The sequence below is a fragment of the Neodiprion virginianus genome, chromosome 5, assembly GCF_021901495.1.
Source record: "Neodiprion virginianus isolate iyNeoVirg1 chromosome 5, iyNeoVirg1.1, whole genome shotgun sequence".
Lineage (NCBI taxonomy): Eukaryota > Metazoa > Arthropoda > Insecta > Hymenoptera > Diprionidae > Neodiprion > Neodiprion virginianus.
The window spans coordinates 13,745,474-13,766,377 of record NC_060881.1 but is presented as its reverse complement, the minus strand read 5'-3'; the positions used below and the strand labels follow the sequence as shown (position 1 = coordinate 13,766,377).

Below are 20,904 nucleotides of genomic sequence, written 5' to 3'. Positions count from 1 at the left end.
AATTTTTTTATCAAAAACGGGCGGTTTGAGAGAACAAAAACGTTTCTGGAACATTTGAGAAAAAACCCCAGGTCTTGAATTATGCAATTAACTCAAATGAGAATAACGTGTCTCAACGTGAAATGGCGCCTCGGAAAAGCTAACCTCGTTTTCTACCCTCGGTGTTTAAATTGAGGAATTGTATATTTCCCTGATGAAAGGGAGAAGGCCTTGAATTGTGAACATCTTGGGAACGTTCTGGATATTGCACTTCCTGAACAGCTGGAGAAGGAACAGGAGGATGTGGAGTAGCAACTTCGGAAACTCGAGGAGTGACTGCCGGTTGTCCAGAGCCTCTCGTCTGATGAACTGACTGAAAAGTCGCAACAGTCGTCCGGAACAGGCCATGTAGACTGGTCTCCGAACGTTCTTGAGCCTTACGATCCAGTCTTCGCTATTCCAATTGAGAGGCAAGTTCTCTTTCTCGCCGTTCTTGTTGATTGGTGACTACCCTTTTTCGCTGCTCTTATGTTCTAGAAGTAGCTAGAGAAGTTGTTGTTGGTGACTCTCGGCGGCTTCTTGTTGTTGCCGCTGATGACGTTCGGCTGCTTCCTGTTTTTGACTCATGATTCGAAGCAGATCAATCTGAGTAAGAGAGACCGCCGAAGGTACTGAAAGAGGATTTACTGAAGGCGCAGATACTGTTTCAGGGACTCGCGGATTTTCCTTGATAATACGGTCATCTCCGCAACTCTCCCTTCGCCGAGAGCGTGTCAAACTACTATTTCTCATGATTATTTCACGCACTGAACTGACTCGATAAAAACTCAAAATCCCACTTCTGACACCAGTGTAACGTTCTAAGACGTTGCAAAAATAAATAAGGATTCGTGAGCTTATTTAATGAGAAAAATTAAAGGCGTAAATAAAATGTTGTGAAAAAGCTTTGATAGCTGAGAACGTGTTTCCAGTTCAAAGTCTGAAACAAGACTGTTTTTACAATAGTGTTGGTTGACGCAGTAACCTTATTCTTTTGAAAGACATAAGAGGTTTATAAGCCTCTTTCATCTATGATGACTACTAGATCATTAAAAGGGGGCAAGACGGGTTATTTTACCCTTTGTAACAATAAATTGTAAGCTCAAAATTGGATCAGTCCCTTTTGTTTTCAAAATTTGATCGCGCTTCTGCTGCAGCGCTTTCCCCGCACTGGTGTGCTAGGTATGTCCGGAGGCTCAGCGTCATACAAATCCATCTTTTCGTCGGCTTGTTTCCGGCGCCATGTAGTAGCCGCAAAAGCTTCAGAAGCAAGTGCTTTCGAAACTTTGTCTCGCTCTTCACCATTCAAAGGCCGTTTTGTCACATGTTTGACTGAAGGATTGAATCGCGAGACACAACACTCCAATCGCACGGGCGAATTTTTAGGAGGCCTATTGGCAATGGTCGCTTTGAAAGTTGCTTTGCAGTCTGGGCATTTGGCATCAATAGTCACATAAATACCTGTCTCCGAAACCGTACACCTTTTACACATAAAAGCGCAAGGTAGTTTTGTTTTTTCACGGAGGAATGCATACATCTTCGTCGTCTATTTGTTACGTCGTAGAGTGCTATAATTTCTTTGGACCTTCGTTGTTAATTGGTAAATCACTTTTTCGCAATCTATATCGTGTTACGTTGCTTGCGGTATTTTAATATCAAAATTGATGTCTGTGCCATCATTTGACTCGTTTAGAGATTCGTTATTGTCAATTGAAGATGATGTTATGTCCATGGGACAATGTAAACCATGGAAAGAAAGAAGTTCCTCGTGAATATGAAATCTATTGAGTAGTATAACCGTTGTAACGTGGCATTCTCGATGCGCGTACCAAACGGCTCCCCGAACCCTAGATGAGGCTCGAAATTAGGGATCCCGCGGATCCGACCGCTAATCATTGCAAAAGAAGAGTGCCAGGACAAAGGTCACGCATCCGAGACTTTGAGAGGGGGGCATTTTCGGTTTAGCGAATACGACTTTTTTAGGATTTTTGTTTATTTTTTTTGTTCCTAGTACACGCGACATCGTACACGGGATCGGCGGCAATTTCAAAAAGCCTTATCGGATCACAGTCGCGACGGATCGCGACGAAAGGAGGGCCTCTCACGAGGCTACGGAGAGAGCGTCAACGCAGAGCTCTGCCACGAGGGAAGCCAAGGCGGACGAGATTCCCGTGGGTGGCCGGCGAGCCGTAGCCTCCCCTCACCATGCTGACGTCAGGTAACCTTGCGAAGTCGTTACCATGCCACTGTCAAACTACGGGATATCAGAGACTGTACAGCCAATCAGCACCCCGCCACAGCGGGTGCCAACTATAGCCACAAGTTAGGCTATAAGAATTTCGGAAAGAAAACACCAATGCGAGCAGGAGAGTTTTTCACGACGGATAGCGCCCATGTTCGGGGCATGTTCAAATTCCAGCTCCAATTAGCGGAGCTCAGGACTTAAATCCTGGCGACAGTTCGCGATAGTCAAGTTACGAAGAAGAATGAAAAGTAGTTGCGTGTGTCATGGCTGAGACTGGCGTAGGCGAGTTCTTGGTGTGGTTATGAAGCGGTGAGCGCTATTACTTCTTTGCGAGCGCATTTTGAGTGCAATTTAGATCGGCGCACCGGTCAACGGTTGGCCAGTTCCTCGTTGAGTTAGAGTAGCACTCGAAATTTGTTTGCCGATCTCCTTGTTGATGGCAGTAGCCTGAGTTCTCGCGATAAGGCGGAAAGTCACTTTTGTTTCAAATTGAGCGCAGCCAAACTCCGCTGCCTGGGTTCAAGTCGAGTCAGCTTAGGTAAAAGTGTCACCTCTCGTGTAGGTCGCGTATCATCATGCGTGGACGCTCGGATTAGCGGAGCGGCTTGTGAACTTTTCGGGAGTTGCAAGTACCATGAGTACGGATGCGTTTCGATAATAGCTATATGATTAACGGGGGTACCGGCGTAATTAAAACTAACAGCTAGAGATACGATTAGCGTGTCGAATCAGGTTTGGTTTTAGGTATTGTTCTTGTGGATGCGCTTTGCAGCTTGGCGATTAACGCTTTCTTTCGTAGAGGACGATAGCGAATAGCGCATCAAGTATTATTTGGATCCTATTGTTTTTGATCTAGTGGTTTATTGTTAAGTGGTGATTAGCGCTGTGGATAGTGGAGGACGGTCGCGGTTAGCGCATCGAGTCAAATTTTGTTTTTAGTTTTTGAGTTATTGTTTATCGTGAGGCAGCGACTAGCGCACGTAGGCATTGGATGCCGTCTAGCTTTAGTCATTTCGTTTTTCTTTCTGTTTTATTATAATTATTTTTTTTTTTTTTTTAAATCTACGTATTTGATTTTGAACTGCGAAGAGCGAATTGTGAATTATTATTTCTATTGTTTTGCATTTTGAATCGCGAAGAGGGACGTGTGGATTATTATTTATTTTTTTTTTTTTTGTATTGCCGCTGGCTGGAAATATATTATTATAATTTGATGTTAACTTGGTAAAATAACGTATTGGTGTTGCGTACTTCGCATATATCTCTCTACCCAAAAATTACCCCTTCCCTCGCCGCGGTACTGAGTTACCTAGTATATTGTCGCGGCATAGCGTGTTGATGATTTCGAGGCGTGTTTATCATGCCAGGCACCCAACAAAACTTCGCGATATTGTTTTTAGATCCAGGGTACATCGTGGACGCCGAATTATTGTGCACGCGGTAAGTTCTCGGTCATTTGCTCCGAGTGACTGCATTCATCTAGAACGTGACGGTAATTCGAGCTCATCAAGTGTTCTTTTAAAGCTTTCATGTGAAGCATTGTTATCGAAAGAAATAGTCTGATTAATTACATATAATTTATTTTTTATACATATACAAATGATTTATATATTTTTATACATATATAAATTATATATTTTAAAATTGTGAAATATTATAATTATTATATTATAATTTATTATATTATATTATTATTATATTATAATTATATACACTTCTCGCAAAAATTAAGGGAACAACAAAATTTTCACAATTTTTTGGTGATTTTCAACAGGCTGTATTTCAGTGAAAAATGGTCGTGCAAGAAATAAAAAAACTAAGCTTTTGAAGCTTGAAGACTCTAGTTTTTTAATTTTTTGGTTGAAAATTTTTCGAAGCACGATTAGCCATGCAATCCTTGGATAAAGCACGTAGAAAAAATTTTCAAAACTTTTTACACTTTTTTTTTTGCTCTACGGGCATGGAAAAATTTTTCCGAGCTAAACCAATGCATAGGTCGCATAGCCTGTTTATTCAGCTTCAAGATGCTTTTTTTTAAACCTCGATACGACCATTTGTCTTCGAGATATCGAATTTTGAATGCCAAAGGATCCTTTTTCACTCAACTTCCGATATCTCTGGAACTACTGGTCGCACAGCGAGCCGAAGGGCAGTTTCTTTTTCTGCAGAAAATTTCTTACAAAAATCTGTCAAGGTTGATGTCAAAAACAATTTTTTTCCACCTGTAGCGTTAACGTGAAAAAAGAGCAAAAAAATGCCATTTTGCCTTTTTTTGGATAATTGACTGTATCTTCGTCAATATTGGGGGGAAAGCTTGAGTGAGAAGAAAATTTTACAGCCCAATGTACCCCAAAGGTCCCCCTCAATCGGTTGATCGATCGGTTCAGCGGTTTTCCTGGACCGATTGATTGAAATTTTGAAAAAAATTAAGGGAACAAGGTTTTTGTTTCTTAAGGAATTTTTGGATAATCGACTGTATCTTCGTCAATATTGGGGGGAAAGCTTAGGTTAGAAGAAAATTTTACAGCCTAATATACCCCAAAGGTCCCCCTAAATCGGTAGATCGATCGGTTCAGCGGTTTTCCTGGACCGATTGATTGAAATCTTAAAAAAATCAAGGGAACAAGGTTTTTGTTTCTTAAGGAACCTTTTTCTCTTAATTTTGTCAAAATTTCAATCAATCGGTCCAGGAAAACCGCTGAACCGATCGATCTACCGATTTAGAAGGACCTTTGGGGTACATTAGGCTGTAAAATTTTCTTCTAACCTAAGCTTTCCCCCCAATATTGACGAAGATACAGTCAATTATCCAAAAAAAGGCAAAATGGCATTTTTTTGCTCTTTTTTCACGTTAACGCTACAGGTGGAAAAAAATTGTTTTTGACATCAACCTTGACAGATTTTTGTAGGAAATTTTCTGCAGAAAAAGAAACTGCCCTTCGGCTCGCTGTGCGACCAGTAGTTCCAGAGATATCGGCAGTTGAGTGAAAAAGGATCCTTTGGCATTCAAAATTTGATATCTCGAAGACAAATGGTCGTATCGAGGTTTAAAAAAAGCATCTTGAAGCTGAATAAACAGGCTATGCGACCTATGCATTATTTCAGCTCGGAAAAATTTTTCCATGCCCGTAGAGCGAAAAAAAAAATGTAAAAAATTTTGAAAATTTTTTCTTCGTGCTTTATCCAAGGATTGCATGGCTAATAGTGCTTCGAAAAATTTTTAACCGAAAAATTCAAAAACTAGAGTCTTCAAGCTTCAAAAGCTTTGTTTTTTTATTTCTTGTACGACCATTTTTCACTGAAATACAGCCTGTTGAAAATCACTAAAAAATTGCGAAATTTTTGTTGTTCCCTTAATTTTTGCGAGAAGTATATATGTGGTGCTGTCGGGAGGTTAGTAAACGGATGACGCTAAAGATTGTGGTTGATAGTGATATGGTACTGACGAACTGTTTATTATGAGAGAAATCGAGCTACAAGAATTGGATGGTATAATAGAGATGCGAAAACAGGGAAAAAGACGAAGCTAGCTAGTAGATGCGTATGCGCCGAGCACGGTAAAGACTGGTTACAGATGAGGAAAAAGTGCAAGCTCGCCCCCGAGTCGAGGCCAAGGGTCGCGTCGCGCCATAAATGCCACATGTAGGGAAATTCCCGGCGCGGTCGAACCCTTGGCTCTCGGCTAGCGCGGCGAGGCCCGGACACGCGAAAGTTAACTGTAAAGGGCAATAGTTGTAAAAAGACAGAAATGGAGAAAAGGAAATATTGTGAAAGATTTTTCGCCGGCTTGCTGGTGGATGTCCGCCACAATATCATATATATTTATAAAATATTATACATATATAAATTATAAATTATAAAATGAAAAATTACAAAATATTTATATAGTTTTTATACACATACATATACAAATGATATTTTATACATAAACAAGTTGCGGTAGGTAAAAAGTTTTCTCGTCCAATACAATAATTTCATAAAATATCAATCGCGATATGCGCAACGATTGGAAGCGTGAGTCCTGTTTTAAGCGTCCCGCCTGCCTGTGGTTGTCAGTTCCAACGGCTCGCTGCTAAGCACAGCGCAAACGCTCCCCACTTTACCGCGAAAGAATTCCCCTACTCTCCACTACCCTCGCACGTCGAGCGTTGTGCTCTCCCTCACCATCGCACAACAATGTAACAATTTTGGCTCAAAATACCCGACACATATTAGTTTTGGAAAAAGTTTCTATTTTCTTGTTTTAAATTTAGCCTTACGTGATCTGGCAATGTTCATTTTTTCAATAAAGTTTGTGAGAATTATCATTTGAATAATTGTCTCGTATATTATTATAAGTATATTCAAGGTATTCCTCGACTGAAATTAAATTACCGTTTATATTATTTATTTCTACGTGAATATTTCTATATGGGTTTATTTATTCATTTATTAATTCATTTACTAATTTCGTTGTCTTAGTTATTTATTAATGGAAAAAGCATCTGTGATTCTTAAGAAAAATTCAGCAAAGACTTTCTATAAAATAAATAGTACAGAAGTCGTCAATAAAATACACTTCAATTTTATTTTATTTATAGATATTCTGCATCAAAATCAAAATTTTTGAGACTCGTGCGATTGTCGGTAAACAATTTGAACTACTTTTCAAATGCAAACGATAATACTCTTATTGAAGAATTGGCATTCAATGGATATTTATGTAGATCATTTTTTAAAAACTCTTGGACTTTCTGTAGCCAAGCGGGAAGAGGGCCAATTTAGATTTGTAGGATGTTTGAGTCCTCGGGCTGCACAACTCAGCAAAAGTAATACATTGCTATTCAAATTTTTCTTTTTTTTAGATTAGGAAATTGTGTACCAAGGACGTAAAGTGATTTTTTTAAGGGATCGTCTTACTGTGAACCTTCGAAAAATCACTGATTTCCGCGATTTTTTTTTTAATGTTGTAATAAACTAATCGATCTGGTTTTTTTTTTATAAATAAATACATTTATGCCGAATACATAATGATTTTTTTTACGTTCATTTATTTAGTATGTAATAATTGAATAAATTGTTGGAATGACACGTTAAAAAAAAGTCCTGTACGGTGTACACGATTGCGACCGCAATTTTGATCTGAAACAAAAATTTCGAAAAGATTATCAATCTGTAGTAAAATCGTTATCGCACCATGGAGGTTTTTCTTTTTTTTTAAATTTGACAAAATGGCGGTGGTTTGAACAAAAAGTATCGAATTTGGCCCTTTTTTCGACAGTTTTTCGTAAAAAAAAATTGGAAGATTTCAAAAAAAAAAAAAGCTTCCATAGAGCGTTAGAGAATGACGTTAAGAATGTTTTCTCAAAATTGAAAATAGATATCTTAAAAACTCTTCCCTTGAGAGTGTACACCGTTTTGAAAAACACCATGCCGAAAATTACGCGTTTAAAGATTGAAGTCAGAACAGTTTGGATCAATCGTTTACTTACGATCAATCGACGATGGCAGGTCTTGATTTTTTTCTTGGGCGTTTCACTCGTATGTCTATCCGTGGTGAATGTCAAAAATGAACTGAAATGCTTGAACAGTTTATTCTGCGAGGTTATAGAACCCAAGCACCTTAGTACACGCGCAGGTAGAAAAACCGTTCCCTTTCTACAAGAAACGCTGTAGCGACCGTAATAATTTCAAATTCAATTTAAAAATTTGAGAGAATGTTGAAAACAGTGTATACTATACGATAATGCAGAAAAAGAGAAAAACGATTTTTTGAAAATTTCACACCGAGACGATCCCTTAAGCCGAGGAGAAGATTCTTTTTTTTGATCGAGATTTTTTTGTACCTGCATACGACACCAGTAGGTACAAGTTGAGCACAACTCAGCACAAGTGGGAGATTTTCGAATTTCTCGAAATTGTCGAGATTATGGAAATGGTTGTCACTACTCGAGGGATTATTCAATCTAACAGAGGTGAAAGCAGCCCGAAGCGAGCTTTGACTTAACCGAAAGATGAAGCCCTTGCCTAACACAACTCAGCACAAGTCATAGATTCTAATTTTTGATTTTTTTTTTAAATATATTAATTTTTTTCGTTTTATTTTTATTTCGAAACAGAAAACGGCACAGGCCAGCACAAATCGAGCAAAACTCGGTACAAGTTGTAGATTTTTGAATTTCTCAAAGTTATCGAGATTTTTGAATCGTTGGTCATGGCTCGGTGTATTGTCTATTTTTAGAACGGTAAGGGTGTTCCGGAGCGAGTTTTGCTGTCGGGAAAAGTTTGAGCCTTTCCCTAGCACAACTCATTAAAAGTAATGAATTTTATTCTTTTTTTTTTATTCTTTAAAATGTTTTTTATTTATTTTTTTTGGGAAAACTAAATACGGCACAAGTTAGCACAAATTGAACACAAATCGGCACAATTTGAAAAAAGTTGATATTCTAAAAGTGCTGGGCAGGTCGTAATTTGGTTTTTTCAAAATTTCTGCAAAACTGTTGAGGGATTGTTTTACGGCACAAGTAAGCATAAAAGGAGCACAACTCAGCACAATTTTGAAAAATATTAATTTCGAAAAGTGCTGGGCCAAGTTCACACACATCAATTATTCGCAATTATACCATTACCTGTATCGAGACGGCCTGGCGCAATGCAGGTAGCTCTTTGCAGGTTCTGGGGCCCTAACTGAGGGTAAAGGGATTCTGTGAAGAACACGGTGTCTGAGATTCAACGTTAAATTGCCTTCTTCAGTTGAGAGTGGTAGTCGAGGCTGCTTGGAGTGACGCGTCCCTGCCTCGTGCTCGGTGGCTCGTGTCGACTGCAAGTCATATCAAGCTGGAACCGCCACATTCGAAAATCGAAAAATTTCCTATAGAATAATTAAGGGCTAATTAGAGGCCAATTAAATGCTCTATTTTCGAATTAAATGCTCCGCGTTTTTTAAAAAAAACCTGTGGCGGTGCCAGCTCGAGATAAACCAGACTTAAAAAAAAACGGGAACGAGGTCAAATTTCGAAAAAGTGTGAGGGCCATAATTAAAGGCTAATTAAAGGCTTCCGGAAAACCACCTGCTCGAATTAACTGCTCCACCCCTGGGGGTGGAAACCACCAAAAAACTCGAAAAATCGGTGTAACTCTTGGACGCAACAACTTACAGAGTTCGTACGCACGTCAAAATTACTCCAGAATTAAAGGCTCCCGGAAAACCACCCGCTCGAATTGAATGCTCCACCCCCGAGGGGTGGAAACCACCAAAAAACTAGAAAAATCCGTGTCACGCTTGGACGGAACAAGTTACAGGGTTTCTAGAGGCGTCAAAATCACTCTTCAGTCAACGACTCTCGATACACTGCCCCCACAAATCAAATGCTTCACAGTCTACCCACAAGAGTGTGATTGAGACACGAACTTTACGAATCAACGTAGCAGGTGGATGAAACGGGAACCAGGATTTTCAATGCGAAAAATTGCTCGTGTCGCGTGAATTCGTTACAATTTTTGTGTCTTGTACTTTGATTTCAGCATCGTCACCAACGGACGTCATCCCAGCGCAAATGAAGCGTTGTTTTTGCAGTTATTGATTTCACTTGTGTGGATTGCTGGTGAGTGATGGAGATTATTTTCTATGTACCTTAGTCCACACTATAAACATTACTCGTCACCGCCACCGACGTCACCGTCACAGCAGCTTAGCCCTTCCTTCTCTTTTCAGAGGCTATCTAGAAAAATAGACACAATGGTCTAAATTGTGCTACAGGCTTGAGAAAGTGAGTGCGTTGTATAAAGAAAACTCCTACTCCAATTTTCAAATCTTCAGAAGCTGCCAATTTTTTTTATGGCCTGGGAGTCAACGATAGCCGGGTCATTTTGGCAACATCAATTTATTTAATGAATCATCCGTGTAACGTATAATAGTAATATGAACATTCTCCAACGCACCACCGTGACGAGGGCTCACGGGAGAGCTTTATTGACGATTAAAAATCAACAAAAAAAATTCATAAACGCATAAGCTAAAGTGTTCTTACACATTGATTGGAATATAAGAATTTCATAAAATATCGTTTCCGCCTGAATTTCACGACTGAACTCGTCTTTCACCCATATAAGCAGGCGTAAAAAAATCTAAAAAAATTTGTATTATCAAGGATGAAATTAATTGCGATGCTTTTTTTCATAATAACAAACACGAAAAGAATAGTGTTTCACCTATAAGATACAACGACGGTCGTCCAGGACTATGAAACTGCGTTGGGCATGCGGCACCTGAGCGACGAGGTTAGAACGCTGCATCTCTACCTGCCTTAAAGACGATCGTTGGTGTTCTGAATGATTGGAAGACCATCGTGAAGCTGTTTTTTCCATGTTATACGTTTACTCGGTGAATAAATTCTAACTCTGGCGGATAGTTGTAATAGATCTTTTACCGTAAGAATCGAGACTCAAATATACTGGTAAAATGCGCAAAATTCCACCACTTATGCGGGTGAACGACAAGCGTGTCGTGAAATCCAGGCGGAAGATGATATTTTTCTAAGTTTCTTATGTTCCATTCTCTACAAAAATGTGTCTATGAATTTTCTGTACGGCGCATCGTTAGCTAGTGATGAAAATCAGAATGAGCCACAAACAATTTTCTCCCATGTAATCCTTATGAAAAATGGAAAAGTGCGATGCGCAACCTCTTAATGTTAAGATTGAGAGCTAAAATTTTGAAAAACGTATTTTCGTGCTGAAATGGAAGTTCTCAACTTGTTTGGAAGTAAAAAAAATTACTTTTTTTATACTATCTAGCTGTACATTCAAAATAGTTGTAAAATTGATTATTCGATATTATTATGAATGTGACTTATAGTTAAGACCTCAAGAAACAAGAAGATATTTTTCCAGTATTTTGGGTATTATAAAGTTTTAAGTGGTTTAATGTGCCGCGAATGCAAACGGCTCATGTTTACCTTTGGCGAGGTACGAAAAAACGAAGTATGGTTTCAGGATGAGGGCTTACATAGCTTTACAGCACATGATGTGATTGCAAATATGTCGATATATTGTCGATTGATGTTCCCAACACAGAAGAAAAGTTAAAAATGGCAGTTTTGATTATTTTAAAACCTTTTGCAATTGAAATATTTCCCGAGATGTGCGATGCCATGATGGCTAACATCACGGTCGCCTACACACAATCCACATTCTACTGAAATCATACATGCTATGAGTACCAATAGCTAATTTGTTGAGTAAAAATGATTTTTGCCTACCGATGAGATTTAATATTAACAATGTGTACTTATAACCAATTACCGGCGAATAAAATTGATGAATTTTTGATACATAATGGAATTTAACACAGGTCAATTAAATGAATTTACTCGAAGCGCTTGCGCATTGACAAGCTTTTTTTGCTAATTGTCGAAATACCCTCTGTTCGCCTGCATTTTTGTGATCATGATTAATTCATATTTTATTATTGATATTTTTACTATTAATTATTACTGATTTACGATTCTGATTTATGGGTGGATTCAATTCAATGGATCAGGGGCGATAACGTCGGAAATGAACCAAGTCAACATAGAGTGAAATATGTTTTGGATGACGGTGAATGGATTATACGGGCAGAACACATTATCGCAGCAAAGTTGTGAGCGAAGAACAATTTTCAACAATGTTGACACCTGATCCAATAGCACTCTACATTTATTCACCAGCACGAAGTTATGGGCAAAACCAGAAATTACTCTATTTAAAATAGTCTCGGGAATCATGGATTGAAACGGGGTATCATGATTCCTGATAGCCACAAAGTAGTGAACTTTACTGCAAAACGGTCCCGTGAAACTTGAATTCTTTTGTACTACTAACAGTACAGAATGATCAGTTTGATCGTTGACAGAACATGAGATCAACTGAACACTTGAGAATTTTGTGTACCCTGAAATTCACTCAAATTTCTCTGCTGATTTTTGTAGGGCTTGTGTTGTTGAAAATTTTTCTGTTATCAGAGACAATTCAATAATGCATTGTTCTGAAGTGACCGAAATCTAGAAATTAGAACAGATTACATCAACTTGTATGGATTTTCTGAAACACAAACTTTTGGACTGTGCAGCGGAGAGCCTATGATTGAGAGATTAATGTAACGCCTCCAAAGACCATCTAACTTAATCCGTCCAAGAGTAACATCGATTTTTCTAGTTTTTGGGTGGTTTCCACCCCTCGGGGGTGGAGCACTCAATTCGAGCGGGTGGTTTTCCAGGAGCCTTTAATTCTGGAGTAATTTTAACATTCGGACGAACTCTGTAAGTTGTTGCGTCCAAGAGTTACACGGATTTTTCTAGTTATTTGGTGGTTTCCACCCCTCGGGGGTGGAGCACTTAATTCGAGCGGGTGGTTTTCCGCGAGCCTTTAATTCTGGAGTAATTTTAACACTCGTACGAACTCTGTAAGTTGTTTCGTCCTAGATTTACACGGATTTTTCTAGTTTTTTGGTGGTTTCCACCCCTCGGGGGTGGAGCACTTAATTCGAGCGGGTAGTTTTCTGGGAGCCTTTAATTAGCCTTTAATTATAACCCTTACACTTTTTCGAAATTTGACCTCGTTCCCGTTTTTTTTAAGTCTGGTTTATCTCGAGCTGGCACCGCCAGAGGTTTTTTTTAAAAAACGCCGAGCAATTAATTTAAAGGTAAGGAATTCCAAGAGCCTTTAATTCTGGAGTAATTTTGACGTGCGTACGAACTCTGTAAGTTGTTGCGTCCGAGAGTTACACGGATTTTTCTACTTTTTTGGTGCTTTCCACCCCCGGGGGTGGAGCAGTTAATTCGAGCGGGTGGTTTTCCTCGAGCCTTTAATTCTGGAGTAATTTTGACGTGCGTACGAACTCTGTAAGTTGTTGCGTCCGAGAGTTACGTGGATTTTTCTAATTTTTTGGTGGTTTCCACCCCTCGGGGGTGGAGCATTTAATTCGAGCGGGTGGTTTTCCGGGAGCCTTTAATTAGCCTTTAATTATAACCCTTACACTTTTTCGAAATTTGACCTCGTTCCCGTTTTTTTTAAGTCTGGTTTATCTCGAGCTGGCACCGCCAGAGGTTTTTTTTAAAAAACGCCGAGCAATTAATTTAAAGGTAAGGAATTCCAAGAGCCTTTAATTCTGGAGTAATTTTGACGTGCGTACGAACTCTGTAAGTTGTTGCGTCCGAGAGTTACACGGATTTTTCTAGTTTTTTGGTGCTTTCCACCCCCGGGGGTGGAGCAGTTAATTCGAGCGGGTGGTTTTCCTCGAGCCTTTAATTCTGGAGTAATTTTGACGTGCGTACGAACTCTGTAAGTTGTTGCGTCCGAGAGTTACGTGGATTTTTCTAATTTTTTGGTGGTTTCCACCCCTCGGGGGTGGAGCATTTAATTCGAGCGGGTGGTTTTCCGGGAGCCTTTAATTCTGGAGTAATTTTGACGTGCGTACGAACTCTGTAAGTTGTTGCGTCCGAGAGTTACACGGATTTTTCTACTTTTTTGGTGCTTTCCACCCCCGGGGGTGGAGCAGTTAATTCGAGCGGGTGGTTTTCCTCGAGCCTTTAATTCTGGAGTAATTTTGACGTGCGTACGAACTCTGTAAGTTGTTGCGTCCGAGAGTTACGTGGATTTTTCTAATTTTTTGGTGGTTTCCACCCCTCGGGGGTGGAGCATTTAATTCGAGCGGGTGGTTTTCCGGGAGCCTTTAATTAGCCTTTAATTATAACCCTTACACTTTTTCGAAATTTGACCTCGTTCCCGTTTTTTTTAAGTCTGGTTTATCTCGAGCTGGCACCGCCAGAGGTTTTTTTTAAAAAACGCCGAGCAATTAATTTAAAGGTAAGGAATTCCAAGAGCCTTTAATTCTGGAGTAATTTTGACGTGCGTACGAACTCTGTAAGTTGTTGCGTCCGAGAGTTACACGGATTTTTCTAGTTTTTTGGTGCTTTCCACCCCCGGGGGTGGAGCAGTTAATTCGAGCGGGTGGTTTTCCTCGAGCCTTTAATTCTGGAGTAATTTTGACGTGCGTACGAACTCTGTAAGTTGTTGCGTCCGAGAGTTACGTGGATTTTTCTAATTTTTTGGTGGTTTCCACCCCTCGGGGGTGGAGCATTTAATTCGAGCGGGTGGTTTTCCGGGAGCCTTTAATTAGCCTTTAATTATGGCCCTCACACTTTTTCGAAATTTGACCTCGTTCCCGTTTTTTTTTAAGTCTGGTTTATCTCGAGCTGGCACCGCCACAGGTTTTTTTTAAAAAAACGCCGAGCAATTAATTCGAAGATGAGCAATTCCAAGAGCCTTAAATTAGCCTTTAGTTATGACCCTAACACTTTTCCGAAATTTCACTTGTTTTCCGTTTTTTTTGTGTGGCGATTCTAGGTTTATGTCAAGCTGGCACCGCTACAGGTTTCTTTTAAAAACGCGGAGCATTTAATTCGAAAATAGAGCATTTAATTAGCCTCTAATTAGCCCTTAATTATTCTATAGGAAATTTTTCGATTTTCGAATGTGGCGGTTCCAGCTTGATCTGGCTCCCGTCCTGTCTCTTCCAAAAATTGCACTAGCTGCTAACCTTCTGAGTTTATTTTCCTGTTCTTTGATTTCCTACTCCTACTCTCCTCCTCTCCTTCTTCCCAGCATCCTCCCCCCTCCTGCCCTGTCCTTGCATTGAAATCGCCTCTTACTATCACTTTTGTTCCTCCATCTGCCTCTTCTGCCCGCTCCTTCAATTTCCCTATCTTCTCTTTTAGATCCCCATTTACGTATATTCCTATGACTAGCCATTTTTCCCCCCATACACTTATTTTTCTTATTATCATCCCCTCTTTTACCTCTTCTCTCCCTCCCACCCCGCTTACTATCTCCTTTCTTACCTCTGATAGCATTCCGCCTATTGCTCTTCCCTTCCTATTTCTTTTGACCGCATAATGCACTTCCCATTCATACTCTGCCGGCAACTTATTCCTCATCCTTTCCCACCCCTTCTTCTCTATTCATGTCTTCATTGAAAATATTACATCCCACTTCCTTAAACCCTTTCAAAAATCCTCGTACTTTCTCGCAAGCCCCGCCACATTCCAGAATACTACTTTCCAACCCTCCTTTTCCGTCTCACCCACGCGCCTCTCTCTCCTCCTTCTGTCCCGCACCCCCCGCCTCTGCCCCTCCCCACTACCCATTCCCCCGACTGCCTTTCCCTACTTCCCCCGACCTGTGCCTCTATACCTCCCTTTTGCCTTTCCTCGCTTGTTGTCCTATCCCTATCACCTTCCCCTGCTTTTCCCCTCCCCTCCCTTTGCCCCTTTTCCCTCTCTCTCCCTGCACCGTCCCTAAGCACCTCTCCTATCTCATCCCACTTACACATTTTTCCTTCTATCCAAATCTTTGCATACCCTATTCTTACGCTGTTTCCCCTTCCCTCCTCAATAGCTGCCATCACCCTTAAATTCCACTTCATTCTTCTCTCTGCCCAGGTGAGATCCTCCTCTATTCTTTCCTCCCTTTCTCTAAGAAGGCTTTTCCTTTCCATTACCTGCCTCTTTTGCTCCCTGTTCCATAGCCTTGCTATCCATATCCCCTTTTCTCCCCCCTTTTTCGCGCCTACCTCCCTTATATCCTTTACCTCGACCTCTACCCCTATCACCTACATAAGCTTTTTCAACCCTTCCTTTTCCCCTCCCTTCTCTATTCTATAGTTCCCCTTCTTTCTACCCTTTCTTTTCTCTCTATGGCCCACTCCATTTCTTTTAACCTATCTATTGTTACCTGCGCCACTTGCGCATTACCCTGTCCCTGTCTCTCCCCTCGCCTTCTACTCTTCTTTTCTAATTCTGTCAGCCTTTCCTTCACCCTTTCCATCTCCCCCCTCTCCGATCTTCTACCTCTTCTAATCTTTTACCTACGTCCCTTATTGTTTTCTTCATCTCCCCCCTCTCTGCGTCCTATTGCTCTTCCCTTCTAGTCATTTCCCCTTTAATCTTTTCTATTTCTTCCCTAAGCCCCCTTCCCTGCCCTTTGACCTCCTCTAACCCTATATTTCACTCCCCCCTAATTAACCTTAGCATATCCTGTATACTCTCTTCCTCTTCCTTCCCTTCCGCCCCTGCTTTGCCCTCCGGCGACCGGTGAACTTTCCTGCTTTTCCCAAATACTCTTTCTCTTTCCTGTATCTCATCTGCATCCTCCTCCCCTTTTTTCCCTACCTCCTCCCGCTTTCTCTTCCATAAATCTATCACCGTCGTCGCCGATCACAGGCTGAGACTCCTATCCCTCCCTATCAATGCTACTGCACCCAGCCTACCTTTACTTTTTTCCTCCTCTACTCTTTTCGCCCCTTCTTTCTGGCCACCCACGTTACTCATACTCTTTCGCTTCGCCACCGCCTCCTACCTTATCTGCCCGCCGCCTATCTGTCTCTGCTCTATCCCCCTTCCTACTCTCTAGATGTCACCGCCTATTCTTCTGTATTATCTTTCCCCCCTGCCGTCCGCCAGGTCTCTCCAACTAACCTCAAAACTCTCACCCTTTCCTCACATGTCCGTCCCTTCTGTTCCTGCCTCCCTATTCCCTTCACCCATCTGCCCGTCCTGATCTTCTTTGCTTCTTCTCTGCCCTATTTCCTTTCCTCCTCACCTTTGCTATCCTGCAAATTTCAGCCTTTCCACTTACACTCCTTCTCACACCTGCCACTCATATCCAAACCGGAAATGGAAGTCAAATTTTTAGTGATATATTCTTGATATCTGTTGAGAAATGTGGATTCATGCATATTTAGAGTGTGTGACTGTATGAGTGAGCATGCGTACCGAGCAGCGCAATACATGTGAGTAGAAAGAGAGAGCGATGTAAGTCAGAGCGCGACGTATGGGAAGCAGACGTAAAGGGAATATGGATGCCGATAAGCTTGGCACGAGGCCGATTGTATAGCGTCACACTTATTCATGGATACAACTGTAATCAGCTATGTAAAGTGAATAAATGTAATACTAAAGTGAAAGGTGAATATTAATGAAGTGTTTCATGTATTAATTTTGACCCAGAAAACCTCAAATTAGTTTCACATGGTAGCAGAGCGTGGTTGTTGCATTGTAGGTTATGTGGCCACGTGTTGGTAATTTTTTGAGACAAAGTGATCCCGACGAATCAGTGAGAAATTCGAATGAAGAAAACTGTAGTGTTTTTATTTAATACAATATACCTGACAATTACTTCAGAGGGTTGAAACAATTAATACGAAACGTGGATATAATTTTTATCGAATGTTGTAAGACCGGACATAACATTGAGCTGTAAAAGACAAATTGTGGGGCTGTCAGTAGGTTAGTACTTTATGTGCCAAGAGCGCGGCGAAGACTGGGGTAAAAAAAAAGTGCAGGCTCGCCCCCGAGTCGAGGCCACAGTGTCGCGTCGCACCAAAAATGCCACATGTAGGGAAATTTCCGGCGCGGTCAAACCCTTAGCCCTCGGCTAGCGAGGCGAGGCCTGGACACTCGAAGGCTAGTTGGGAATGAAAATATTTTAACGGTTTTTTTCGCCAGTGGCGGGTGTCCGCCACAAAAACGTTTCAGTAAAAGGTCAAAACGTTGATCCGGAAAAATTTAGAAAATTCGGGAAGTTTGTGAAAAAGCTATTGATCCAAGAGATAGAAAAAGCGCTGATTTTGGAACAGTTAATTTCTGAAGAAAATAAAAGTGACAGAGTTACAGAAAAAATGTCGAAAGAAAGTAAATTGAAATTCAAGATTTTCAATGGAAAAAATTACAGCCTATGGAAACGAAGAATTCTATTGTACTTGGAATGAAAAGAGTGTGACGACACAGCAACACGTGAAAGAGCCGAAAATAAAAATCAGGCCGAATGAAAGACGACAAATTTAAAGGCAATGAACGACATATATTGTAGTATCACAGACGAACAATCAGAGTTTGTCAAAGGTGAAGACTCAGCGTATAAAATTATGAATAAATTCGACCAGTTATACCTAAAAGAATCCTCAGAATTACTGATGTGTTTAAGAAGCAGATTGGATAAATTGAAGCTCAAGGACTATGACGACTCGAGTACATTTTTTAATGATTTCGAGAGGTTAATCAATAAACTAAAAAGCGCTGGAGGACGAGTTGATGAACGTGAAAAATTAGATTACATGTTTGAGACATTGCCGGATTCATATAATTATATCGGAGATCAAATAGATGCACTGAAAGATAGTGATAAAAATTGCGAGTTTGTGAAAAATAAAATAAGCATGTGGAAAATAAAAAGCCAAAGTGATTCAAAATTAAATAAGAAAAAAATTAGTGCATTTGAAAACGAAAACAACGGTACGTGTTACGAGTGCGGAAAGCCAGGACACGTGAGAAAAGATTGCTGGAACAGACAGGCTGGACACAGCAGCAGCAGAGGTGGAGGGGGTACTCCATGGCAAGAAGGTGCCTGCCAACAACCACAACAGCAACAGCAGTTCCGAGGACGAGGGGGACGCGGCAGACGAGGTTTCGGTAGAGGTCGAGGTAGGAGCCGTCAATCACCCACCGGCGGAGCAGCGCACCATGCTTACAACGACGAATACGAGAACGGATCATTCTTCACGCAGGTAGAGCGTAGCGACGTACAAGAAAGAAAGGTAGTTGCGTATGATTGCGATAAAAATAGAATTGATTGGATACTAGATAGCGGGTGTTTCGACCATATCATAAATGATGATACTGTCACGGGCGGAGCGGTCTCGCACGCGACAACTTAACCCTCTAGGTATTCGTAGAGGTTTATTCTTATTTTTTTGGTGGGTCGGGAGGTGATCGTCCTCTACAGGGCAATTCCGGGAATAGGTTTGGAGGATTCAATCATATTAATGTAATAGAATGTTTACTACGGGATCAAGTTTTAATGAATCAAATGCAACTGAAAATAGCAAGCGAAAGCAGCGGGTGAAATATCTAAGACGAGGAAGCTTACATAAATGTTCTTAACCTAGTTGTTCTCGTTCATACATCTACTCACTCTTTTGGTGGTTTCTACTCCGAATTCTCACTCTCTCTCAATTATCACTATTCTTATAACTACACAACTTGATTAAGTTCGTGGCTCGAGGTTCAACACTTATTACTACTTCAAGGACTAACGCCGCGACGCGAAATGCTTTGGAATACCGCTTGTAGAATTAGAGGGGTTCCCACTCTAATCGTCGGTGATTCTAAGTCTGATACTCTTCACACAACTGCCCTGAAGGAGCCGGGTTCCATAGATGTCGTTCTTAGCTGTCTCTAACGGGGACTGACTTCGCTCGCTCGTCCGACACCCCTTGGAGCGTCGGGCGGCGAGCGAGGTTTTCGCTGAATTTACAATTCGGAGTTTTCGCTAAATTCACAATTTTAGAACAAAGGCTCGCCTCGCGACAGTCATCCTCGAAGCACGTGATCTCGCGATCGCCTCATCCCGGTGTTGATTACATCTGGGATCTGGCGGCCGCGGAGACGCTGACGTTGCTGTCCGTCAATTACGCCGTTGCGCTTGGTTATGCCACGAACTGTTTTGTAAGAAATATTTTATATAGATTAACTATTCTTTAACGAATCAGTAATCGTAAAAAATCCAATCAAAGTCAAAGTAGCCGATGGTAGAACTTTAAAGGGACCCAAAGTAGGAAAGATATTGACGTATTTAAGTGTTGATGGTGTAAGAAAGGGAGTTATAATTCCGAATGTTTTCTACGTGAAAGAGATGGATAAAAATTTGCTTAGCTTCGCGAAAATTACAAATGAAAATAAAGTTATTTCGATTGGATAAACTTCGAAAATTTATAATAGAATGGGAGATTTAATTGGAATTGCATTCAAAGAAAACGGTTTGTATAAAATGAGGAGTGATATTGATAATATAAATAAATGTCCAGGAAACGTTGACAAAATTAACCATGAAGAAAAATTTCACAGATTATTGGGTCATGCTGATTTCAAATACTTGAATACGATGAGTAAAGAAAAGTGAGTCGGTGGAATACCGGAAAATTTGGAACCTAGTATATTTAAAATGCGGAACGTGCATACAAAGTAAGATGCATAATTTACTCTTTAAGAATACAAGAAGTAGATCAAACGAGATTTTAGAATTAATTCATACGGATTTAAATGGGCCTCATAAAACTACCGGATTTTATGGATCAAAATATTTTTTGACATTCATCGATGACTATAGTAAATGTGAAATGATCTACACGATAGAAACGAAAGACGCTGTATACAATTGTTTTAGAGACTATATGAAGAAAATCGCAAAATATGATTGGAAAAAAGATAAAAAAAACTGAGATGCTATAATGGACGCGAGTATATAAACGAAGAAATTCATAATATAGCTACTGAAAAGGGAATTATTATAGAACCATGCCCCCCGTACGTGCATGAGTTAAATGGAACGGCCGAGCAGTATGATAGGACTGTTATGGACTCAGCAAGATGTTTATTACGGGATTCGAATCTAGATAGAAAATATTGGCCAAAAGTAGTTAAGACGGCAGCGTACCTGAAAAATAGAGTTATCGCGAATACGGTGGAAAGGAAAACTCCGTTTGAGATATTATTTGAAAAAAAAACCAAACATTAACCATTTGAGATTGTACGGGAGCAAAGTATTGATAAGAGTACCAGAAATAT

The 20,904-nt window shown here is 40.4% G+C and overlaps 1 protein-coding gene across 4 annotated transcripts in view; it reads right to left on the bottom strand.

Moving 5' to 3' along the window:
* LOC124305499 (sodium/calcium exchanger 1) overlaps positions 1–20,904 on the bottom strand; it is a 1,112,430-nt gene that overhangs the window by 261,167 nt on the left and 830,359 nt on the right. The window contains exon 7 of one of the 4 annotated variants that reach the window (XM_046765030.1): positions 9,915–9,963. The exons of the other annotated variants lie outside the window; for them this stretch is intronic. Coding sequence (XP_046620986.1) covers positions 9,953–9,963 — 11 coding nt within the window. The 3' untranslated portion in view covers positions 9,915–9,952. Of the gene's footprint in view, positions 1–9,914; positions 9,964–20,904 lie in introns of those variants that run through there. 4 annotated transcript variants of the gene reach the window in all.